A 21,235-nucleotide genomic window follows, 5' to 3' on the forward strand; every position below is an offset into this window, starting at 1 on the left:
TGGCAACAAATAGAGATTTCATGAGAGTGACCACTTTTTTCCTCGGGATTATGTAGACCTTTATGCAAGCAAAGTTTTGAGACAGCCCCCAGAATTGGAAGTAGAGAAACTGCATAAGGATGGAAATGATGATGAGACTTCCAAAATCACCCAGGCTGGAAAAAATCTGTGTACAGAGGACTGGAAGGCTGCAACCTCCTCAGACAACAAGAAAAAAATGTGGGCCCTCTTTGAAGAGATAGGGATCTTTGCTAGTGCTTGTTGCTATGGCCTTACATTGTAACAACCAAGAGTTAGTTACTCTGGCGCACACAAGAACACACTATAAGGAAGATGTAGAGGGAGTGGTTACCCCTTAAGCTGCAGAGAGTTTGTTGGTATACAACAGGAGGACTCGCTGAGGAGTCTCCTGGATCTATTGGGGTATATATACTACTACAGGTTGTTTGTACATGTGTACTATACAGTTGATGAAGGCAGTGGCTGATGATGTCATAGGGCCTAGCCCGTATGGCCAGCTCCACTGTGTGAGAGAGTTAAGTCTAAAAGTAAAAGAAAGGCAACGCGGCACGAGAAAGGGAAATGCCGCGTGGCACTTAAAGTATAAAGTTAAAGCGGAGAATAAAAAGGAAAGGAGATGTCCGGAAATTGTGTTATCGTAACATCAGAAATGCATTCCAGATGTTAACCCAGCATTTTTGTCGTCGCAAACGGTTCAAAAATTTTTTTTGTCCATTTGAGAGAGCTGTTAGATCATAAGATTAGTTAGAGTCCGTCAAGTGATCACATACAGACATTGAACTCACTGGCCATATTTCTTTGAGATGTTGGCCGCATTTTGTTCATGGTTTTCTTGAGCAGCACAGATATCATGGGTGAGTGATTCAAACCGCTGCCTCTGTTTGGTTTTCTGGGCCACAGTCAGTTTTGGCCGGATACACTTTGGCTATGTGAGAGTCATTTCTATAACACTGCAAGTTTTTCTAGACAAGTCAGCCTTAAGTATGGAGCTAGGATTTATGTACCAGAAATCTGGCTGCTTGGTATGTCAGAATATTCTATGTACCTAGATACATAATATGGAGCATGTAGTAATACAAGTACAGTTTCTACAACAAAAATTAGTCATGAAACACTGAGTCACTGAGTGGAACAATGGAACAGGTGACTTACACATATCTGAGCATAATGTGATAAATCATTTCAGTCATAGTCATAGTCACGTATAGCCTGACATCATTCTATTAGGTAACATATGTGCCAGTCTTTCGGGGACAGCTGTCAGTAGCTCTTGATATATATCTAAATATCAAGCAAAAAATCTGTGCTTCAATCAACAACATCATTCACAGGGATGATGCTAATCGGCTAATAGCTCACAGCTGTCCATCATGTTCATTTCAGATATGTTTTACTTAGATGAGTGGTCCATTGTCAACGCTAATTTCATATGTTGTGTAGTAACCAAATGAACCTGTCCTGATGCCAAAATGTATCCACACAATTGATGGGAATCTGTTTACTCGGCAAATAGACAGATCCGGCCATACCGACTCTTGTCATTTTTACAGTCGTCTTTTCATACCGCCTACCAAAGTTGATACGTTCAAAGATGATGTCTCTCAACAGCCGAGGTCAAATGCACAAGCAAGGTCAGAGGATAATAACTGTACCGGAAACTGGCTGGCTGCCAACATGGTTGAAGAAGACAAGATTCAAGTATTTGATCAAACTGGTATATTCTTGATGGCATGTCGACATGGATTTGTCAAAAGTGTAGCTGAGATGAAGCACAGCAGAGAATTGTGAGTGGATCCCCATAGAGTGGTATAATTTGTTGTGCTAAAAATCTCTTTGTTAGGTCAAAGTATGCACTTGCGACTATAAATAGGCTTTTGGATGTTTGCGGAGATGGCCAAGGCATTGGCCACAACTTTGGATGTACATTAAGAAAGACTGTGGCATCAAGTTCTATTGGTGAAAAGGCAAAAAGGCTTGGTCTTACAATTACGGTCAATGCATTTCATGGCTATGCGCATAACCGACAATGTCAGCTCCTCAATCATCCACTTTATCTGAAAGGTTTTGGTTTGGAAGATATGGAGACATGTGAAAGAGTCTTTGCATCATCAAATACACTGGCTCCAATAATCCAACATGCCTTGTAATTCCACTGGGCACAATTCTTGGACCTTCACTTTGATCAGTAGAATGTTGATAAATATCTTGAGCTAAGTATGTTATCGCTTTTGCTCTCTGAAGTTTTATTGATCTACGAAGGCCGCTTCCTTTTAAATAACTACAGGCAGGCAATCTCTATTATCCATGATTACAGCCCGGTGGTAGAAAAATTCCAAACCTTGCATAATATTAGCAATACGGACTTTGTACGGTGGAATTTGGAAGAACTTGCCTTGATTGGGAATCTCTCAACAGGATTTGAGTATGATGTGATGACGGTAACTTACGTTGATGAGCTTGACAAGCTACAACAGCTTGAGTACAAAGTCTTTTTTATTTGTTGTCTCAATGATCTGACATCAATACTTTTAGGGCCAAAACCAACAAAATTACCTCATCCAGTTTTTTGACTTACACGCCTTCACATTTTGGCTCAGATTTTGGTTTGTCCCAGCCTGCACAGCTCGGTTCTTAAGCAGCCGAAGATGAAGCAAAGTCCTTATATCAACGCCTTACTCGGCAGAAAAAATGTGTCGAAGAATTGGAGCACCAGGCTAAAATGACAACCCGTTGGGATGAATTACATAGTGAATTTATTAAAGCAAAGGAGTTTATTGGGCACCAACATTTTATTTTGGTGGTTGAAGAGTTAAAGGGATTGGTTATACAGCGTCTTTTGGAGTTGTCGAAAGCTAATTTATCTGGAACTGGTGTGTTTTATGTTTAAGTAACTGATACACTCCTAATTGGCTATTCATAGGGTATAAAATGCGGAAACAAATCTCTAGGGCCCTGGCAAAGCGTTCAGGAGCTATTCGAACTGCACTTCAAAAATATAATTGGATGGCACCAAAGCAAAATCCTCCACGGCCTATCCTGGAGTATTCAGAAATAGTTAGCTATGCTACGCTTGGTGAGTTCATGCTATTGAAATATTTGAGGCACAATATTCTCGCCAAGCCTTGGACAGTCTCAGCAAAACGGCAAGTAGCCATAAAGTTCTTCAAGATTCAATGTGCAAAGGAAGAAGTTCTACAACTCAATGTTGAGGTACAAAGGCTACATGTGTGGATAGATAATGAGGACAGGACATTATTTGAGTCCTACAATGCGACAAAAGTCAACAGCCCTCTCCTTGCTGCCAAGCTTTACTTGTTATACGCCAAACAACATAGGATCAACAATGTCCATTGTAACCGGCTACGTTGCATTTACAAGCTTGAAGGATATACCAGACAAATTTATAGCATGCTGGGTGATATGTCAGCGGGGAGCAATCATAATGAGAATGATGATTTGGACTTAACACTTATCAAAGATGAGTTAAACAATGAGGCTGTCAGACTGGAAGACTACATTCGGGGCATATCATAATTTATTAAAGTAGTGTTGGAATATATGTTGATTCAAGTTTGCTTGACACATTATATAGGACAATAGAGCTCACCCAGAGTGTTAGAACATCAGACTTGCAGTACATTGAACATGAGGCAAACCTGAGTCATTATAACAACACACTGTCGCAGCACAATTTGTGTCAGTTCTCAATTACGACAGTTAACCTCACTCCTGTGAATAAGTCTATTTTGCTAGTACTCAGCTTATGCCGTGTAATAATCTCCCAACCCCAGTTGATTGCCTCTCATGGCTTGATTTGGCTGTGCAAGACCGTCCAGAGCCAACGGTACATTATTATAATCATCATTATACTAGATTGTTTGTGAATCTCACTTTTATCAAACAGCATGACTCGTTTTCTGTCTTACTCTAGGCTAACTTTGATTTTGATGGATCTCATGGAATACAGTGTACTTTGACAAAACCGGATAAACCCGGTCTCTGCCGAAGCAGCCATTGTTCTCCATGGAGCATAGCCACCATTCCATGGAGTAACCATTGTTCTCCTAGGAGCACAATTGTACTCCTAGGAGTCATTATACTGTAGCGAGTAGCACCTCCAACTATAAGTAGTAGGGGGTTTAGTATAGGAATACCTCAGTCGTTTCTATAGCCTCTCGGGCAGCGGCTGAGATATGTTACATTGCATTTATTAGAGATCACCTTAAATTAACATCTATTGTAGTTTCACTTAGGTAAATAATATAGTCGTTTCTATAGCCTCTCGGGCAGTGGCACCTTAAACTAACATCTATTGTAGTTTCACTTAGGTTTATTATACTTTGCCATCAGTTACAACTTTTGCTGCAACTTTGCATCCCGTTATCAATAATGCAACTCACCTTGATATGGTTCATGCCCTGCAAGATGCATTTCAAAACTACTTGTTACCATCATTGTGGCAGCACTGGTTTGCCCATTTGTTCAATTCAGTTGATCTGTACCATAACTTAAACGGTGAGTGTTACGATAACACAATTTTCGGACCTTCCCTTTATTTTTATTCTCCACTTTAACCTTGTACTTTAGCCTTCACACATGATGCCACGCGGCACTTCCCCTTTTTAAACTCCTCTTTCTCGTGCCGCGTTGCCTTTCTTCTTATTTTAGACACAACTTTCTCACACAGTGGAGCTGGCCATGCGGGCTAGGCCCCGTGACATCATCAGCCACTGTCTCTATCAACTGTATAGTACACATGTACAAACAACCCTGTAGTAGTATATATACCCCACTAGATCCAGGAGACTCCTCAGCGAGTCCTCCTGTTGTTAACCAACAAACTCTCTGCAGCTCTAGGGGTAACCACTCCCTCATTATCTTCCTTATAGTGTGTTCTGTGTGCGCCAGAGTAACTAACTCTTGGTTGTTACAGTGAGTGCTGTCTTATCCAGGGCCTTTCTTTCAAATCGCTAATACATACTTGAACAGGTCATCCTGAATCTCTGCCTAGCAATCTGCCAGCTACCTTAGACCTGGCAAAACCCAACCCTGGCATTGCTACCTCGGATGTCATAGTCAGTGGAGTGGTCACTGCTATTCCCGCTACCCCCCAATCAGCTGAGATCACCTTACATTGCTCTACAACCACAACTGAGTTAGACTTTGCCAAGAATGGTTAATGGGAACCAGATGGATCTACTACTATATCAAGCTCAGATATGTGTAAGTCACCTGTTCCATTGTTCCACTCAGTGACTCAGTGTTTCATGACTAATTTTTGTTGTAGAAACTGTACTTGTATTACTACATGCTCCATATTATGTATCTAGGTACATAGAATATTCTGACATACCAAGCAGCCAGATTTCTGGTACATAAATCCTAGCTCCATACTTAAGGCTGACTTGTCTAGAAAAACTTGCAGTGTTATAGAAATGACTCTCACATAGCCAAAGTGTATCCGGCCAAAACTGACTGTGGCCCAGAAAACCAAACAGAGGCAGCGGTTTGAATCACTCACCCATGATATCTGTGCTGCTCAAGAAAACCATGAACAAAATGCGGCCAACATCTCAAAGAAATATGGCCAGTGAGTTCAATGTCTGTATGTGATCACTTGACGGACTCTAACTAATCTTATGATCTAACAGCTCTCTCAAATGGACAAAAAAAATTTTTGAACCGTTTGCGACGACAAAAATGCTGGGTTAACATCTGGAATGCATTTCTGATGGATAAACTAATGTTGAAACTTGCCTGTACACATTTTGCCGAATAACTGCATATGTGATGCTTTGCCGCATTGTGCCGAGCTCCAAAACCTTAAGAATAAACCTTATCCATCAGTATACAGCAAACATAACAGTCCCGAGATAACGGGGCTGAATTTGTCATGTAGATTAGTATACGATGTATAATTTAACCACCGCTTTGAAAAAACGAGTGGAACAGGTCGGATGACAAAAGGGCCTGTGTGGCGAAGACACTGCTGGGTCCTGAAGTGATTGCTGAAGTACTGCAGCAGAGGTAAAGCTTTCTAAGTAGTAACGAGTATCATCTACAGTGTTCTTACTAATATGTTAGATAAGCGGTGTGACTCAGGTGATAGAGGAAGTGTAGATTTAAATTTTCTTCCCGAACGGGCTGTTATGATTAGTAATATATACAATAGTTATTTTCGGCAAGAGAGTAAGATTTTGATATCACTCGTCTGGTAGTTCTCAATGAAATAACGCCATGGAACTGGGTAACAGTAGTAATACTGGGCCACTATCTGCTATCTATCGTACTCGACCTTGGCAAGGAACCTCAATAGCTCCTGCGAGTTCACCTCCATCGTCATACGGCTTATCCTATCCCCCTCAGAGACGCCGTTCCTCCGCCACCAATGTTCCTCCTGCAGGACCTCCCCCCAATGAACCCATACCTAACGTACCTCCTCAAGGCTATACGGTCTACCACCAATTGTTAGTTGCTCCGGATGATGATGCCCAAGAGGTTTCGGGAGATAGGCCTTGCCATAGTGCTCATCAAGATGTTAGCCGCCCGAGACATCTATTAAACGACATAGTTGCAGGAGCGACTACCTCATCACCACCCTCTAACATTCGGTCAGAGGTAAGTTTACGTCCTAATTCTGTTATTTGATAATATGCTAGACCTGACATGATTTTCCTATCTTGCAGTATGATGAAATCCCATCCCATCAACTGTTGTCTTCGAGGTTGATAGAGAGCAGGACAATCTCGGAAACTCGTCCTTCTTCGCGTCGCGCTCTTACCAGAGCTCTGGAATTGGCCAGAGAAGCTGTGAAACTGGATTCCACCAATGACGATCCTTATGCTGCCGTTCTTGCCTATGGTCGGAGCGTGGCGCTTCTCAGTGAAGTGATGGAGAGGGTGAGGCGAGGCGAGGACAGCACTGATCCCCCAGGGAAAAGGCGTATTGGCCGACGCCGCAGTGTTGTAGCTCAGGAGGAAGAAGTACGAAGATTACAGTCCATCGTACGTCAGTCTGTGGAACCCTCGAGTCACTTGCTTATCTGTATCGTCACAGCACGATACATACGCCGATCGTATGAATATCCTTAGCCTGATATATAGTATACCACCCTTACCTCATTCAACATCGTCGGGGTATTTATCGAGTGATGTTGCACAGATACTCTCGCCTCCGTCTTCCTCGGCCTCCTCTGACTCTCACGCATCGGCGTTGTCCTCTGGTGGTCAAATTTCTGCTGGTTCTTTGGGTTCAGCTATCGAGGCCATTCCCAGCACTTCTGTTAGTGTAGATGTCTTAAGTTCACAGTTCGCGTTGCACGCGGACAACATTCCATTCGAGGGTCATGTGAATCACACTGGACTGGGTCAGCATCCTTTTGCTCTTCGTTCCGAAGATCCCCACGGATTATCATCTGAGTATATCCGAACTTCTCTGTTGTATCAAGATACCCCTGTCTCTCAAGGCCAAAATATGAGGCGTCCACGGGCCTCATCCGCCCTTCCATCTTTATTGCACTCTTCTTCAAATTTGACTGCTCCCCTAAATTTGCACCACAGTCCTTCGATAGCTCCATCTGTATGGAGGCCTGTGGAATCCCAGCGGGCACGTGCCAGCTCTACTACAAGCAATATATCAGTAGTGGGAGCAGAAACCTTGGACCCCGTTACCGCAATGACAGCGAGTTCACAACCGCCCGGTACAAGTAAAGATGTTCCACCCATGGTTCAACTTACAGATATTGTTCCGTCACATTGTATTGTTCCGTCCAGTATCTTAACTCCTAACGAGTCTTCCACTCGCAACTGGAGTCTGCAGAATATTCCGCCACCTTCCTTGTCGACTCCACTTGCGGCACCAAGTTTTTATTCACAATCCGAGGTTGCTCCTATGTCATATCAGTTGATAAACCCTTCAACCAATATGGGTACTATTCATCAAAGGCGTACCAAGGTGTCTGCTCCTCCATCGACCAACCGTCCCAGGCCATCTTCGCCAATAGATTCAGTTGCTGGACATGCCACGGTCAATGCTCCCGCAAGTGTTGTAAGGGGAAGGAGTAGGGCATCATCGCAACCTGGCCGTCGACCCTCGGTAGTCAACAGCTATGTTTCGTCTACTCACTCACCGCAACCGCCGTTACCACGGACACCTGGCCTTGATGGCTCATGTACTCCCCTTAGAGCATTTTTATCTCTGAAGCCTTATGTTAACGATCAGCCACCACAGCTTCTCATAAGCACCGATCTCTTTGTCCCTCCTGTTTCAGTTCTCATCCCACCGCCAGTTACAAATGCAGGTAGCCTTCCTACCACTCCCACCTCATTGTTACCACCTGCACCCCCTGTTGATGGTCAGCGGAAGCCATATCATCTAATGAACCTCCTTGCGCATAGTATGACGTCTAGAACGGGGGGATACATCACACGACGTTTGCATGTGCCACAAGAAGTATGGTCACAAGGGGGGGCAAAGCTGAGCAATATATTGGAGAAGGTACGCGTAGTAGAAGTGCTTTGTTCTGCTCTGGAGGAGATGCAGCAATACAGTGCCGAATATTTCGGCGCGGGCAGTGTCTGCAGTGGATTTGCATTAGGTATTGGGAGTGTCGGAAGGAAAGAAGCTGAAGCGTGGATGAGTAAGTTGGAGGAGTTTTCGGCAGTATGTGATAGTGTGGTAGCAAACTTTGGTAAAAAGCTAGGCGTCGGTGAAGGCTTTGTGCTGAAGAAAAGTAGCGGAGTACGTCTTTTGTTAAAAATTCCCTATCGTGATACTCGTGATAATTATTATGTTGCATACTAGGTGACGTCATGGGGCGGTAAGCTCACGCGGCAATTTGACAAGTTTACCAACGGGAAGAAGTACGTCGTTCCTTAATGAATTCACAGTCAGTATAATAACTCACGTCAACGTCAGTCTCGATTCACCTGCCGCTTATGTTAATGGATTGAGCAAACTCTTTTCACAAACGCAGCTCCTCGACGAACATACCAAGGCCCTCACGTCGCAGCCTATTGCTCCTATATATGCTGCATTTCCCACAGACGTAAGGTCAACCGTAGAGGTTAGATTGAGGCGTGTATCCGAGTTTTTCGCCACTGTCGTTTTAACTTTCGTGGTCAGAGACTTAGCCCAATTGCTGGAAAAATATGCGAAGAAGTGCGAGAAATGGCTTGCCGAATGATGCATAAGGGGGGCTAGTGTATTTATAAAAATGTCGATGAGGTCAGAATTGAGGAAGCAAAAGAGGTATTATCAGTAGTAGAGACAATATCAGCAATACCTGCTGCTATCATTGGGCGGCTGTTCGTACTATCAGTATTTTGCGATGAAAGTTTCTTAAAGTTGTCTTAGCTCACTCTTTTCCAAGGCTAACAACCAAATGAACAGAAATCATAACCTGACTTTGTGACTAAACCACCATAAAGACAGGAGAGCACTGTCAGGCGTGGATCGACCGGAAATTGTGGTAAAATGTGCCTTGGTGGGTGCTGATTGGGTTCAGGGTGATTGCCACGTTATCATGAGTCACTACCTAAAGTGGAATATTCACCCCCATCACGCACCATCGTCTCTGAGTATATTCTCGTGTCTTACCTCGTAAAAATACACCACTAGACCCTGTTAAATAACTAGCCCAAATCCTCATTCGCCGCCTTTTGCCTAGTCTCCCTTGCTGACCTAATTAAATATAGTGATGACAGTATGTCACTTTTCATATACACAACTTTTTGTGAAAGTTTTGGTGTTGTTGCTGTCACTGATGCTCAGTCAGAAACGACAATATTTAGGCCGGTATATAGAACAATTGTCACCAAATATATGATTGTATATCTACCTCAATCCCAAAATAACCCCTTTCATTGTTTAGCACTCAATTATCATACAATGTAGACACTTAATATCAGTGATTTTCCTGGACCAATGGTCTAGGTTTCCATTGCAATAATGAAATCAGTAAACATCCTGGAACTTTTAAGATAGGACTCATGCAAACGCAACCACTATGTGGTGCTGTGACATTTGCATGATGGTCAGGTGATCCGGGAGGATAAGTGTGCGCTAAGTACATTAAGCATGGGAGTAGGTACAATCTACAAAGAAAAATATCATTAGGGTACGACAAGCTGTAAAAAAAATGCTGTATGACTGTTTAAAAAGACTGAATGGATTAGTAGAGTGTATTAGTATGTCAAGAAGTCACTTCAGAGGCCTGCTGCTGCAAGTTCTCCCATGATACCCATGGGTAAAGTCCGGTGTCCTCGATATCTCTTGTTGGCCCACATTGCCTGCTTGCCGTCAAGACCTTTCCTGTAAGTGTCCATAAAGCGCAGTGATCAAGTAGCAAACCTGCATGAATGTAGATTAGAAATCCATCCACTATCACCGGTGGTATCGGTTTGGGTCTTTGTTGAGAAGGGATGTAACAACCAAGAGTTAGTTACTCTGGCGCACACAGGATCACACTATAAAGGTAGTGGAAGATGGGGAGTGGGTACCCCTTGGGCTGCAGTGAGTTAGTTGGTATACAACAGGAGGACTCGCTGAGGAGTCTCCTGGATCTATTGGGGTATATATACTACTACAGGATGTTTGTACATGTGTACTATACAGTTGATGAAGGCAGTGGCTGATGATGTCATAGGGCCTAGCCCGTATGGCCAGCTCCACTGCGTGAGAGAGTTAAGTCTAAAAGTAAAAGAAAGGCAACGCGGCACGAGAAAGGGAAATGCCGCGTGGCACTTAAAGTATAAAGTTAAAGCGGAGAATAAAAAGGAAAGGAGATGTCCGGAAATTGTGTTATCGTAACACTACCCCCCTTCTAAGGCTCGACTTCCAGGCGAGACCAAATTCCGGAGGTAGTGGTAAAATTTTCGGGCATAGGTTGAAAGAGGGAATTAAAAAGGTTTGAATCCATGCCTCTAAGCTTCCTGGGAGCTGAGGGATTCCTAGAATAAAATTCGCGAACAGCGTCGTGGGAGTTTTCCAGATGGGATTCTGGTTCCCACGTTCTGTCCTCGTCTCCGTAGCCCTTCCATAGGACCAGGAACTCTAATTTTCCACGCTTCAAGCGTGCATCTACCACCCGTTCAACTTCGAACTCTTCTTCTCCTTCCTGGGTGACTAATACCGGACCGGGCCGGTCTACACGCTGTCCCGGCAGCGGTCCCTTGTAGGGTTTCACACGGCTAATGTTAACCGTGGGTACCACCCTCATTCGTTTTGGGAGTTCCAGCTCCACCGCATTAGGTTTGACTTCCTTAATCCGGTAAGGGCCAATCCACTTTTCGGTCAGTTTTCTAGACTGCCGGTCTTTTAATTTTAAGTGGTCGGTATCTAACCAGACCAGGTCGCCGACCTTGTAGTCAGGGGCCTTAGAGCGTCTACGCTCTGCCCTGTCTTTCATCTGCTCTGCAGTTCTAAATAGCGCCTTGTGCGTTTCGTCCAAGACAGACTTCATGTCTTTTGCCATGTTCCCAGCAGCCTCGTTTTTGCTTTTGCCAGGTTCTACACCCATTCTGGGGAGGTACGATCTAGTAACCTCGAATGGTGCCTTTCCTGTAGCCGACGACTGTTTAATATTATAAGAGAACTGGGCTATCTTTAGCCACTTGGCCCAATCTGTCTGTCTGTCGTTAATAAATATCCGGAGATACTGTTTCAACTCCTGGTTGAGTCTCTCCGTTTGTCCATCGGTTTGCGGATGGAACGCCGTGGATAATTTAGGTTTGATGCCCAGCATCCGGCATAATTCTTTCGTAAATTCGCTAGCGAATTGCGGTCCTCTATCGGAGATCACCGTTTCTGGTAACCCATGGATTGACCATACGAAATCCTTAAATAGGTCTGCTGTACCGGCGGCGGTGATGGTTTTGTTGGTGGGTATGAATACCACTTCTTTGGAGAAGCGGTCTACTACCACCATTACTGAATCGTACCCATTTGACTCGGGCAGATCCGTCGTGAAGTCCACCGATATATCCTGCCAGGGGCCAGCTGGTATCGGGTTCGGCATGAGTTTACCCGCCGGCGGTTGATGGGAATTCTTGGCCATGGCGCATCTCAGACAGGATTTTACATATTCCTGTACGTTTTTGACCATGCCAGGCCACATGTAGTTTCTGGAGATCAACTCCATCGTTCGTTGCCATCCAGGGTGCCCAGCCACTGGAGTATCATGATGTCTATCTATTGCCTTGATCCTTGCGGACTCAGGCACATAGATTTTGTTTTTGAAATGAAAGAGCCCGTCTTTCCATAAATAGTTTTCATTGCCGTCAAGGCGCGCCTTTTCCTCTGGGGAGATGTCTTTCCTGAAGACTTCTAGGAGAGCGGAATCTTGCTCGATTCTAACATTGGCAACCCTTGATTGATCTATCAGGGTGACACCTTTGTTGTCATCTTCAATGCCGTTGGCATGATCCTCTCTTCTAGATAAAGCATCCGCTTTCCCCATTGAGCTTCCTGGCTTATGAATTAATTTATAATTGAACCTTGACAAGTACACCGCGTAGCGGGCCTGTCTCCGGTTCAGGTCTCGGGCCGTCATGAAGTACTCCAGGTTCTTATGATCGGTCCAAATTTCAAATTGGTGCCTAGCACCTTCTAAGTAGTGCCGCCAGTGCTCTAAAGCTCTAATGATGGCCAGCATCTCCTTGTCGTATATTTGATAGTTGCGCTCTGTAGGCGACAAACTATGCGATAAATAGGCACAAGGCCTCCAAAGATCATCAGGGCATTTGATTGATAGAACAGCCCCAGTGGCGAAGTCAGAAGAGTCGGTTTCTAGCCGGAACTCTTTGTCTAATTCAGGGAATGCCAATATGGGTGCTGTTGTAAATGCCTGTTTAAGCTTATCAAAAGCTTCCTGTTCTTTGGCGCCCCACTGCCAAACAAGGTCCTTTTTGGTGAGATCGTTCAACGGTCTCGTAATTTTTGCAAAGTTTTCAATAAACCTTCGGTAGAAATTGCCTAAGCCTAGGAAAGCCCTAACCCCTTTGACGCGAGTAGGTTCTGGCCATTCCAAAATAGCTTGAACTTTCTCAGGGTTCATCCTGATTCCGTTCTGGCCTATGATCATACCGAGGAAGTCTACTTCCTTCACTTTAAAATTACATTTTTCGGGTTTGACGAATAGGTCCCGTTCCTGTAAGCGTCGAAGGACTTCTTGCACAATTTTGTCATGCTCAGCCTCATCATCCGACTTTGTAAATATTAATAAATCGTCAATGTAAATGACGACACAGTTTTCCATATCCGCAAAGATCTCATTCATCATGCTCTGAAAGGTCGCCGGTGAATTGGTCAACCCAAAGAACATAACAAGGGGTTCGAAAGATCCTCGGTGGCACGTGAACGCGGCCTTCCAAGCATCTTCCTCTTTGATTCGTACGTTATTGTACCCCCATCTGAGATCCATTTTAGTCAGAATCTTGGTGCCAGCCAATTTGTCTACTAGCTGACTAATTAAAGGCAACGGATACGCGTTTTTAACTGTGTGCTCATTCACGTAACGATAGTCCATAATCATGCGCTTTTTACCATCCTTTTTAGGAATGAAGAACACCGGGGACGTCATAGGACTTTTGGAAGGTCTGATGTAACCCTTCCTAAGTTGTTCGTCTATGAAACTAGATACCTCGTCTCTTTCGGGAGCAGAGAGCGGTATCATGTGTCCCTTCCTTGGTTTGAAGGTGTCTTTCAAATCTATAGCATGGTACCAAGGCTTAGCCTCTGGGAAGCGCTCTGATTTGTGTTTCGAAAAGACTTTCCAGAAGTCGTGGTACTCGGGAGGTACCAGCCTCTTAATCTCTTCCTCAGGTTTTACCTCATCATCGTCATCGTCGATTTTTTCTAAAGATCTGAGCTCGTAAACGTGACTAGCGTTTAACTTTTCGAGACGCTCATTGTGACGGACATGATTTGGTTTACCCAAGTTTACACATTCCTGGGGACAACGTGACAATGTGACAACCCCTGTCTGCCAGTTGATCTCAGGATTGTGTTTAAATAGCCAGGTCCAGCCTAAGATTAAATTAATCTTCCCTAGTTGGGTAGCCTCGGCAGTGACTCGTTCTCTGTGTCCTTGGTATTCGACCACAAAAGAACATTTGTGTGTAATACAGCCACCTGCGTTAAGCGTACCGTCAACGTTATAGACGGGAATAGACGTTTCTAATTTTATAAGGGGGAGTCCAATTTGCTCCGCCCAGACCTGATCTATGAAGATCCCGTTAGCGCCTGAATCAAGCAGTGCGCTCGTTGAGTGTACTTTGCCCCTGGCAAGGTTTTCCACGCCAACGTCCAAACGGATCTCCTTTTGGAATAAATACGTGCGCATCAACACACGCCTTGGGATTTCGGGAAAGGGTGGCTCCAAAGAAGAAGAAGAAGAAGAAGGAATTTTGAACGACATATGTTTTTCTAATTTTGTTTTACCAGAATCAAGCACCCTAGTGTTTGTCTCGCCGGGGCCACGCTCCAAGGGAGATGCTGGTGCAGCGGTAGTATCATAAATATTACAGTTACATTTCTTTATACAAGTACATACTTCTGATAACAAATTAAAAAATTTATTTACAAATTGGGGAGCCATCCCCATCATTCCGTTATTGCTCGTGCAACACCCCGGAGCAGGGGCCACTTTGTTGTGGTTTACTTCATTTTTACCAGGAGCTAAGGTACCCAAGTGACCTAAGCCCCGAATTCTTTTCCCTGAGCCTTCATTTCGTTGACCTGTTGGTCATAGAAGAAGGCCCGGATTTCGTCGTAAGAACGACCGGTCAAAGAGTTGAGCCGATCGTCCGGTTTTTCGTTTTCTAATTGGCGCACCTGGCGCCCTTTATTTTTTTGTTGGGCAGCCTGCGCCCCGTTTCTACAGTCTCGGGACATGTGTCCCTCTTGGCCGCAGTTGTAACAGTTGCCCTTGAATCTGCGCATTTGTCCGCCTTGGACCGCGCCAATATCCATAGGAGCACCCTGTCCTGGCTGCAGCCCGAACGGCTTGAACCCATGAGAGTGATTATGATATTGGTTTGATGACCCAGGGCGCCTCTGGGGTGTGGTGGTTTGTTTGGTGGACCCGCCACCTTGGTGCATAGCGTAGAGCTCCATGGCCCTACCGACTCGTCGGACTTCCTCGGCTGCCAGAGCCAGGTCGTCACTTCTTGTATCCTGCAGGTAGATCTGTTCTGCAATGCGAGGGTTCACATTGCGTTCCAGCAGTTCTACTGCGTGTTCGTTACCTAACCCTCCTTGGATGGAGAGGGCCAGGAACCGAGTGACATAATCATCCGTCCTCATGTTTCCTTGTTTGAAGGAACGGATTTGCTGACGTGCCCAGTCTCGCTCAGCTTGCGGTTTGAAATATTTTTCGATCTCTTTCTTGAGATCGTCCCAGGTAGGCCACACACCCGCGGTGTAGCATTCCTGGAGTCTTACTTGGGCGTATCGACCCGCCACAGGTCCTTTTAGGCGAGATAGCACCGCAGTGGCTACCTCAAAATCGTCGGCGAAAGCGTCCCAGTTCGCCTTGACCCAAATCTGGAGCTTGATCCACCATTCGGCAAATCGCGCTCGGTCTCCTTCGAAGGCGCCAGGGTCAGCAACGACTTCGACTTTCTTGTTAAACTTTTTCTCTACCGAGGGGGTTGCTGCAGGGGGGTTGGCCTGTATCTCGGCGAGCTGCGAGGTTAATTCCGCTATCTGCACACACATTGCGTGCAGTAGCGCATTCATATCTTGCGACGACATGTCGACTTGTTCTCTTTGGGTAACGTAAAAATAGGTAACTGGGGGTCCCCGCTTGCTATCTGCGGATCAACCTCTTCCCAGCTGAGTATCGGATCTCAATCTCCGACTACCCACACTATAGTATTTGAAAAAGTATATAAAAATGTAAACGTAATAAACCCTGGTCCGAACGGTTGTCAGGGGGTGGTCCGCTTGTTAAGCTGTCAACCCTTCTCCAGACTTGCGGAGGCAAGTGCCCGGCCTGGTCAGAGGTATTCGAACGTGAAAGTTTGTATTTTAAATCTAATCAACAGTGGTTCCACACCGACTGCTGAGCTAAGGTACTCCCCTTAACGCTGGGGGCCGCGTATCGAAGGTTTTGGGTTCTTCTCCCAAAGCACTACAAGGCCGTCACTAGGAGCGCACCTATCTGCTATGTGGGATATTCCTAACCGCTAACCAATCTCCTTCACCCTGGAGTCCGGGTGCCCAAATGATGGGACTTCTGCACACACGTGCGAGAGAGTAGAAAGAGCGAGTCCTAATGTAACGACCAAGAGTTAGTTACTCTGGCGCACACAGGATCACACTATAAAGGTAGTGGAAGATGGGGAGTGGGTACCCCTTGGGCTGCAGTGAGTTAGTTGGTATACAACAGGAGGACTCGCTGAGGAGTCTCCTGGATCTATTGGGGTATATATACTACTACAGGTTTGTTTGTACATGTGTACTATACAGTTGATGAAGGCAGTGGCTGATGATGTCATAGGGCCTAGCCCGTATGGCCAGCTCCACTGCGTGAGAGAGTTAAGTCTAAAAGTAAAAGAAAGGCAACGCGGCGCGAGAAAGGGAAATGCCGCGTGGCACTTAAAGTATAAAGTTAAAGCGGAGAATAAAAAGGAAAGGAGATGTCCGGAAATTGTGTTATCGTAACAGGCACATTGTGCACAGTGGGACAGCATATCCCTTACAACGCTTGTCATTCATCATGACTCATCACAAATAATTCATTGCTGGGGGTGCAGTAGACTAGGTAGCACAGATACAAGAAATCGAGAACCTGAGGAATTTCGGCAATGATGATCCTTATAATCCTCAGGTTTTAGATTTCACCATTTTTTGTTGTTCTAATTTCTACACTATTTTCAGGCAGTTTACCCCCACCAAACAGGTGTAAGTGTGACAAGATAGCTCACATGATAGCAGTTGTATTTGCATGAGTCCTATCTTAGTCATTGACTGTACATGATGACATGAAATTGAATTTTTGGGATATATCTATGTTAGTAGAATATCATGACAGGTTCTTACTAGTTGTGGATATTTGGGAGATCAGTCAGAGCCATAGCTTGTGCTTCCTATCAGAGACAAGAAAAAGTGGATGCTTTCTCATATTTAAAAATCATGTGTACCCCTTCTTGTCCAGGTTGGTCTTTCATCTTTTGCTTCTTGACTGTTGATTGCAGAGTGAACCATCATTTAGGTTGTCTCCTGACTGAACATGGCCACTACTGTTAGTTTTGGTGATTCTGCACCTTTGTGCTAACTATATATTTTCATTCCTTTCTCTATCTATTCTTCTATCATTCACTATTGATTGTGTTCTCTATTATTTTGCCTTTGTGGCTGCTTTGTTTACCTTTGTTTACAAAACTTCGGACAGTACTGCAGAGTCCAATGCTTCCTATTCTCTAGTTACTCACATTGGACTCTAGGTACTGTATACCTGTCATACTCTCTAATAATAAAGTTACTCACATTGGACTCTAGTTCCAGTCCCTGATTGCTCTCAGCAAGTGGCTAGACACTTCCTTTAAGTTTTGTTCTTGATAACTACATCACAGGCAAAGCAGAAATACTGGATGTCTAATAATCAATGCCACAGCTATGGTATGACTGGTGCTGACACTTGTCTTTCCCCTTAGCAATAGATCAACACAATACTTGTTTCTGATGGGGCTCACTCATTCTGACTATGAGTGATGTGTTTGTACATATTGATACTGCTCCAAGGTCTCCACAAAAGCCACTCATTGTTTAAATGATTACCTTGCTAAGGCCAATATTATTTATAAATTGTTTATTTATTTGATCTTACCTTGAAAGAGATTATTCATGATGAAAGCTGGGTCCAGGTCTGCCCTGGGGGGCCATGCTGTAAGAATATTTCCATCCAAATTGGTTGAAAACAAAAACCATTGATTTATTTAACAAGCATCAAACACATACAAAAATGATACATAAAAAATGGAAACAACTACTCTCTTGCATCCAGTTTTTATTCAATAATAATGTAATACAGTATCAGTAATAATAAAAATTGTACACACCATAATTGTAGTATCAGAAGCTTATTTCTAAGGCACAAATCAGCAAAGCTATGAACAAACAGAAGAAAGCTTAGCCTTTGCAAATCCTTTGGGAGATCCTTGAAGAAGACATCCAAGTCCACCTTATGTCTAGGGATGGTAAAGTTTCAAACCCACCCTGGTTCAGTTGGTTTGATTGGGTTTGACCAATCTTGTTGCAGGTTTGGTTCTGGGTTTGGACAAAAGTGTCGAAGAACCGAACTGAACTGAAATCTACCATTCCTATCTATGTCTAGTGAATTGAAATGATCTTGAACCCCCTTTTTGGTCCACGAGTTTCTGCAGAAGTAGTGTTGTAGCAGTTTGCAGCTCAAGTGAGTTAAAATTGGTGGGGAATCATGCGACCAACCAACCTTTGGTTTGGCTTACTAATGGTTTTATATAATGTGATTTTTAATAATTTGCAATTTGTAATAATTTGAGACTGGTGAAAACCATTTACACCCATTATGCTCCTCTTTTTCCTCATCAAAGGTCTTATATACCAAAGACCAGGCCTCCAATATGCCTATGTGCTCACTCACATTGTAGCAGTAGGAAACCAGCATGTTAAATCATAACCCTACCATCTGTGCGCAGAAATGCACAGAAACCCTAACCCAAATATGTTGCAGCAAGAGTATGGAGACCACAAATAGTGGACTCCTTGACCTCAGCAGAGAAAAGACTGTATATGTTGATAGTGGATCTATTAATGGTGAGCTCATTTGACCAAAGTATTCCTATTTGGGTGAGAAAATGTTGCAAGTAACCAATAGTGCTGTCAACCTGACTGACCAAAGAAGTGGTACAACCAAAGAAAGTGCTAACCTTGTTTGAAGCCAGTTACAAATTGAAACTCAACTCAAATTACAGTTTTTAACTAATTAATTCAATTATGTAAACCAGGTTGGGTGTTAACTAATAACAACCAAATTAAACCTAACCATAACCAAACTGTGGCAACACTATGCAGAAGAGTGAGTTAGTATTATACAATAAATAATTGCCTTGCTGTAAAAGGTTCATGTTGGTGGTATGGGGATGGTGGTGGTATGAGGACAAAGAGATGTAGTCTTTTGTGCTGGGGCACCAATATTTTGGGGAACTGGTCATGTAACCAGGATTCCATCCAGACTTGTTGTTGAGATATCAAGACAAGCTGAAATCAAGTTGAGTTCATGATCAGATGAGAGTTAAGGTCCAGAATCTCAGTTGTTTTTAATTGTGAGAGATTTTGACTATATCACTTTATTTGTTTGTAAATCACACATTCACTGAGATTCTGCTGATTCTATCATGTCATTGTTGGCTGGGACTAATGGTGACAACGTCCTTGAGCTGAAATCTTTTAAAAGAAAAGTATATATACAAAAAATGATCTGCTTGTTACAAGAATCAAATTTGTATATTAACAAACACCTATTTGTTTTACACTTTTCAAGCCCTGTGAAAGAAATCCCCAAGTCATCTTGTATGGGGATTTCATCCGCCTCACAAAACAGAAAAAAGTGGTCCCAGCTGTAACTAGATATTGTTGAGAAACAATTTCAGCTATTGTTACAATAAACACTTCCAGCACCTACTTTAGAATTTATTTTACTTTTACTGTACTTTTACTTTTTCATTTTCCAAGTCACATGACTGATCACATGACCATTTACTTTACTTTACTTTCCGACTTTTCATAGCCATATGATTGATCACATGATGCATCTGTTAGTTTTGGTGATTCTGCACCTTTGTGCTAACTATATATTTTCATTCCTTTCTCTATCTATTCTTCTATCATTCACTATTGATTGTGTTCTCTATTATTTTGCCTTTGTGGCTGCTTTGTTTACCTTTGTTTACAAAACTTCGGACAGTACTGCAGAGTCCAATCTTCCTATTCTCTAGTTACTCACATTGGACTCTAGTTCCAGTCCCTGATTGCTCACAGCAAGTGGCTAGACACTTCCTTCAAGCTTTGTTCTTAATAGGTTATGAGCCCTGTGCTCTAGCCATCTTCCTGACCTTATATCTCACCATCCAAGTGTCCTACTGCTTATCCATCGTAACCATCGTCTTCTGGGACTCTTATTATCTCATCCATCACCTCAGATTACTCTGATCTCATCTTGATCTCCAACAACAACTCCTTGTTGCAAGTTACCCCCATTTCGGACACTTTTTTGGTCTTATCTGCACCATATCTCGCCCAATCCTTATCTGATCGTCCTGTAACTTCTACCATCGTCTTCTACGGCCTAAATTACCCTAGGAGACCTGTCAGAGCGGTTGGATATGAGCTGGATCTTTCTGTGAGCCTTCATCATCATTTGATCACCTTTTGGCCCTCTATTCCATATCTCCACATCCTGTGCTCGGATCTTGGCCCTATTTGAGCCATCTACTACCCTATACTATTGCACTTTACACCGTCAATTTGGGGGCAATCCATCCACTCCATCATCCTCTGTGAAGTTCGCATTTTTGGCACTTTCACCCCTATTGGACCCCTATTGCATATCTCCACATCCTGTGCTTCACTTCTTGTGATTTTGGGCCATCTATTACTCTATAAAAATGTTCCCTATACCTCTGATTTGGTGGCAATCCATCCATCTTATCTGTCTCTGCATCAATTTCGACTTTTTGCCCTATTTTTCGCTTTTTGGCATATCTGGTGTGTGCATAAAGCTCCAATCTTCTCTACTCTGTCCATTATCAGATAGAACAAGCCTATAGACTGTGAAGCTCGCCTGCATTGCCTCAGTTTGCTGTTGCCTAGAGCCTCTCTCAGTCTGCGGTGTTTGGGGAGCTTAAGTCACTTTGTTGACTCATATACAAGCCCTATTAACCAACACTGTCTCGAGGCGATTTCTCTGTTAATATCAGTGTGGAATTGAAAGGGGAACACAGGCGTAACCCTGTAGCAGCACTAGGAAGCCTTAGCACCCTCCTGGATCGCTTTTGGACGCTTTTTGGACCCTATTTGGACCTATCCTTGCGCTTTCTGACCCTCTCCATATCCTCTCTCTACCGCCTCACCATCTTATCTGCTCGCCTCCTACTGTTGCCCATTGTCTTTGCCACTATTCCATCACCTATAGCCGTCTCCTACATCATTTATCATTGCTCTATTGTCTTAT

At 43.8% G+C, this 21,235-nt stretch overlaps 3 protein-coding genes across 3 annotated transcripts; 2 read left to right on the forward strand and 1 right to left on the reverse strand.

Moving 5' to 3' along the window:
• Positions 1-1,391: 1,391 nt before the first annotated feature.
• On the forward strand, positions 1,392-3,555 carry SERLADRAFT_404785 (uncharacterized protein; the record flags this gene model as incomplete). The annotated part of the gene is made up of 8 exons (XM_007312579.1): positions 1,392-1,426; positions 1,572-1,805; positions 1,862-2,049; positions 2,263-2,500; positions 2,554-2,624; positions 2,661-2,891; positions 2,942-3,094; positions 3,152-3,555. The coding sequence occupies 8 exons, from the start codon at positions 1,392-1,394 to the stop codon at positions 3,553-3,555; spliced, it is 1,554 nt and encodes a 517-aa protein (XP_007312641.1).
• Positions 3,556-7,481: 3,926 nt separating this feature from the next.
• SERLADRAFT_375989 (uncharacterized protein) lies at positions 7,482-7,745 on the reverse strand (the record flags this gene model as incomplete). Its single annotated transcript, XM_007312580.1, has 1 exon — positions 7,482-7,745. The coding sequence occupies one exon, from the start codon at positions 7,743-7,745 to the stop codon at positions 7,482-7,484; it is 264 nt and encodes an 87-aa protein (XP_007312642.1).
• Positions 7,746-8,181: 436 nt separating this feature from the next.
• Positions 8,182-9,433, forward strand: SERLADRAFT_455055 (uncharacterized protein; the record flags this gene model as incomplete). Its single annotated transcript, XM_007312581.1, has 3 exons — positions 8,182-8,760; positions 8,824-8,882; positions 8,938-9,433. 3 exons carry the CDS (start codon positions 8,398-8,400, stop codon positions 9,203-9,205), a joined length of 690 nt encoding a protein of 229 aa, XP_007312643.1.
• Positions 9,434-21,235: the final 11,802 nt, after the last annotated feature.

The sequence above is a fragment of the Serpula lacrymans genome (genome assembly GCF_000218685.1).
Source record: "Serpula lacrymans var. lacrymans S7.9 unplaced genomic scaffold SERLAscaffold_1, whole genome shotgun sequence".
Lineage (NCBI taxonomy): Eukaryota > Fungi > Basidiomycota > Agaricomycetes > Boletales > Serpulaceae > Serpula > Serpula lacrymans.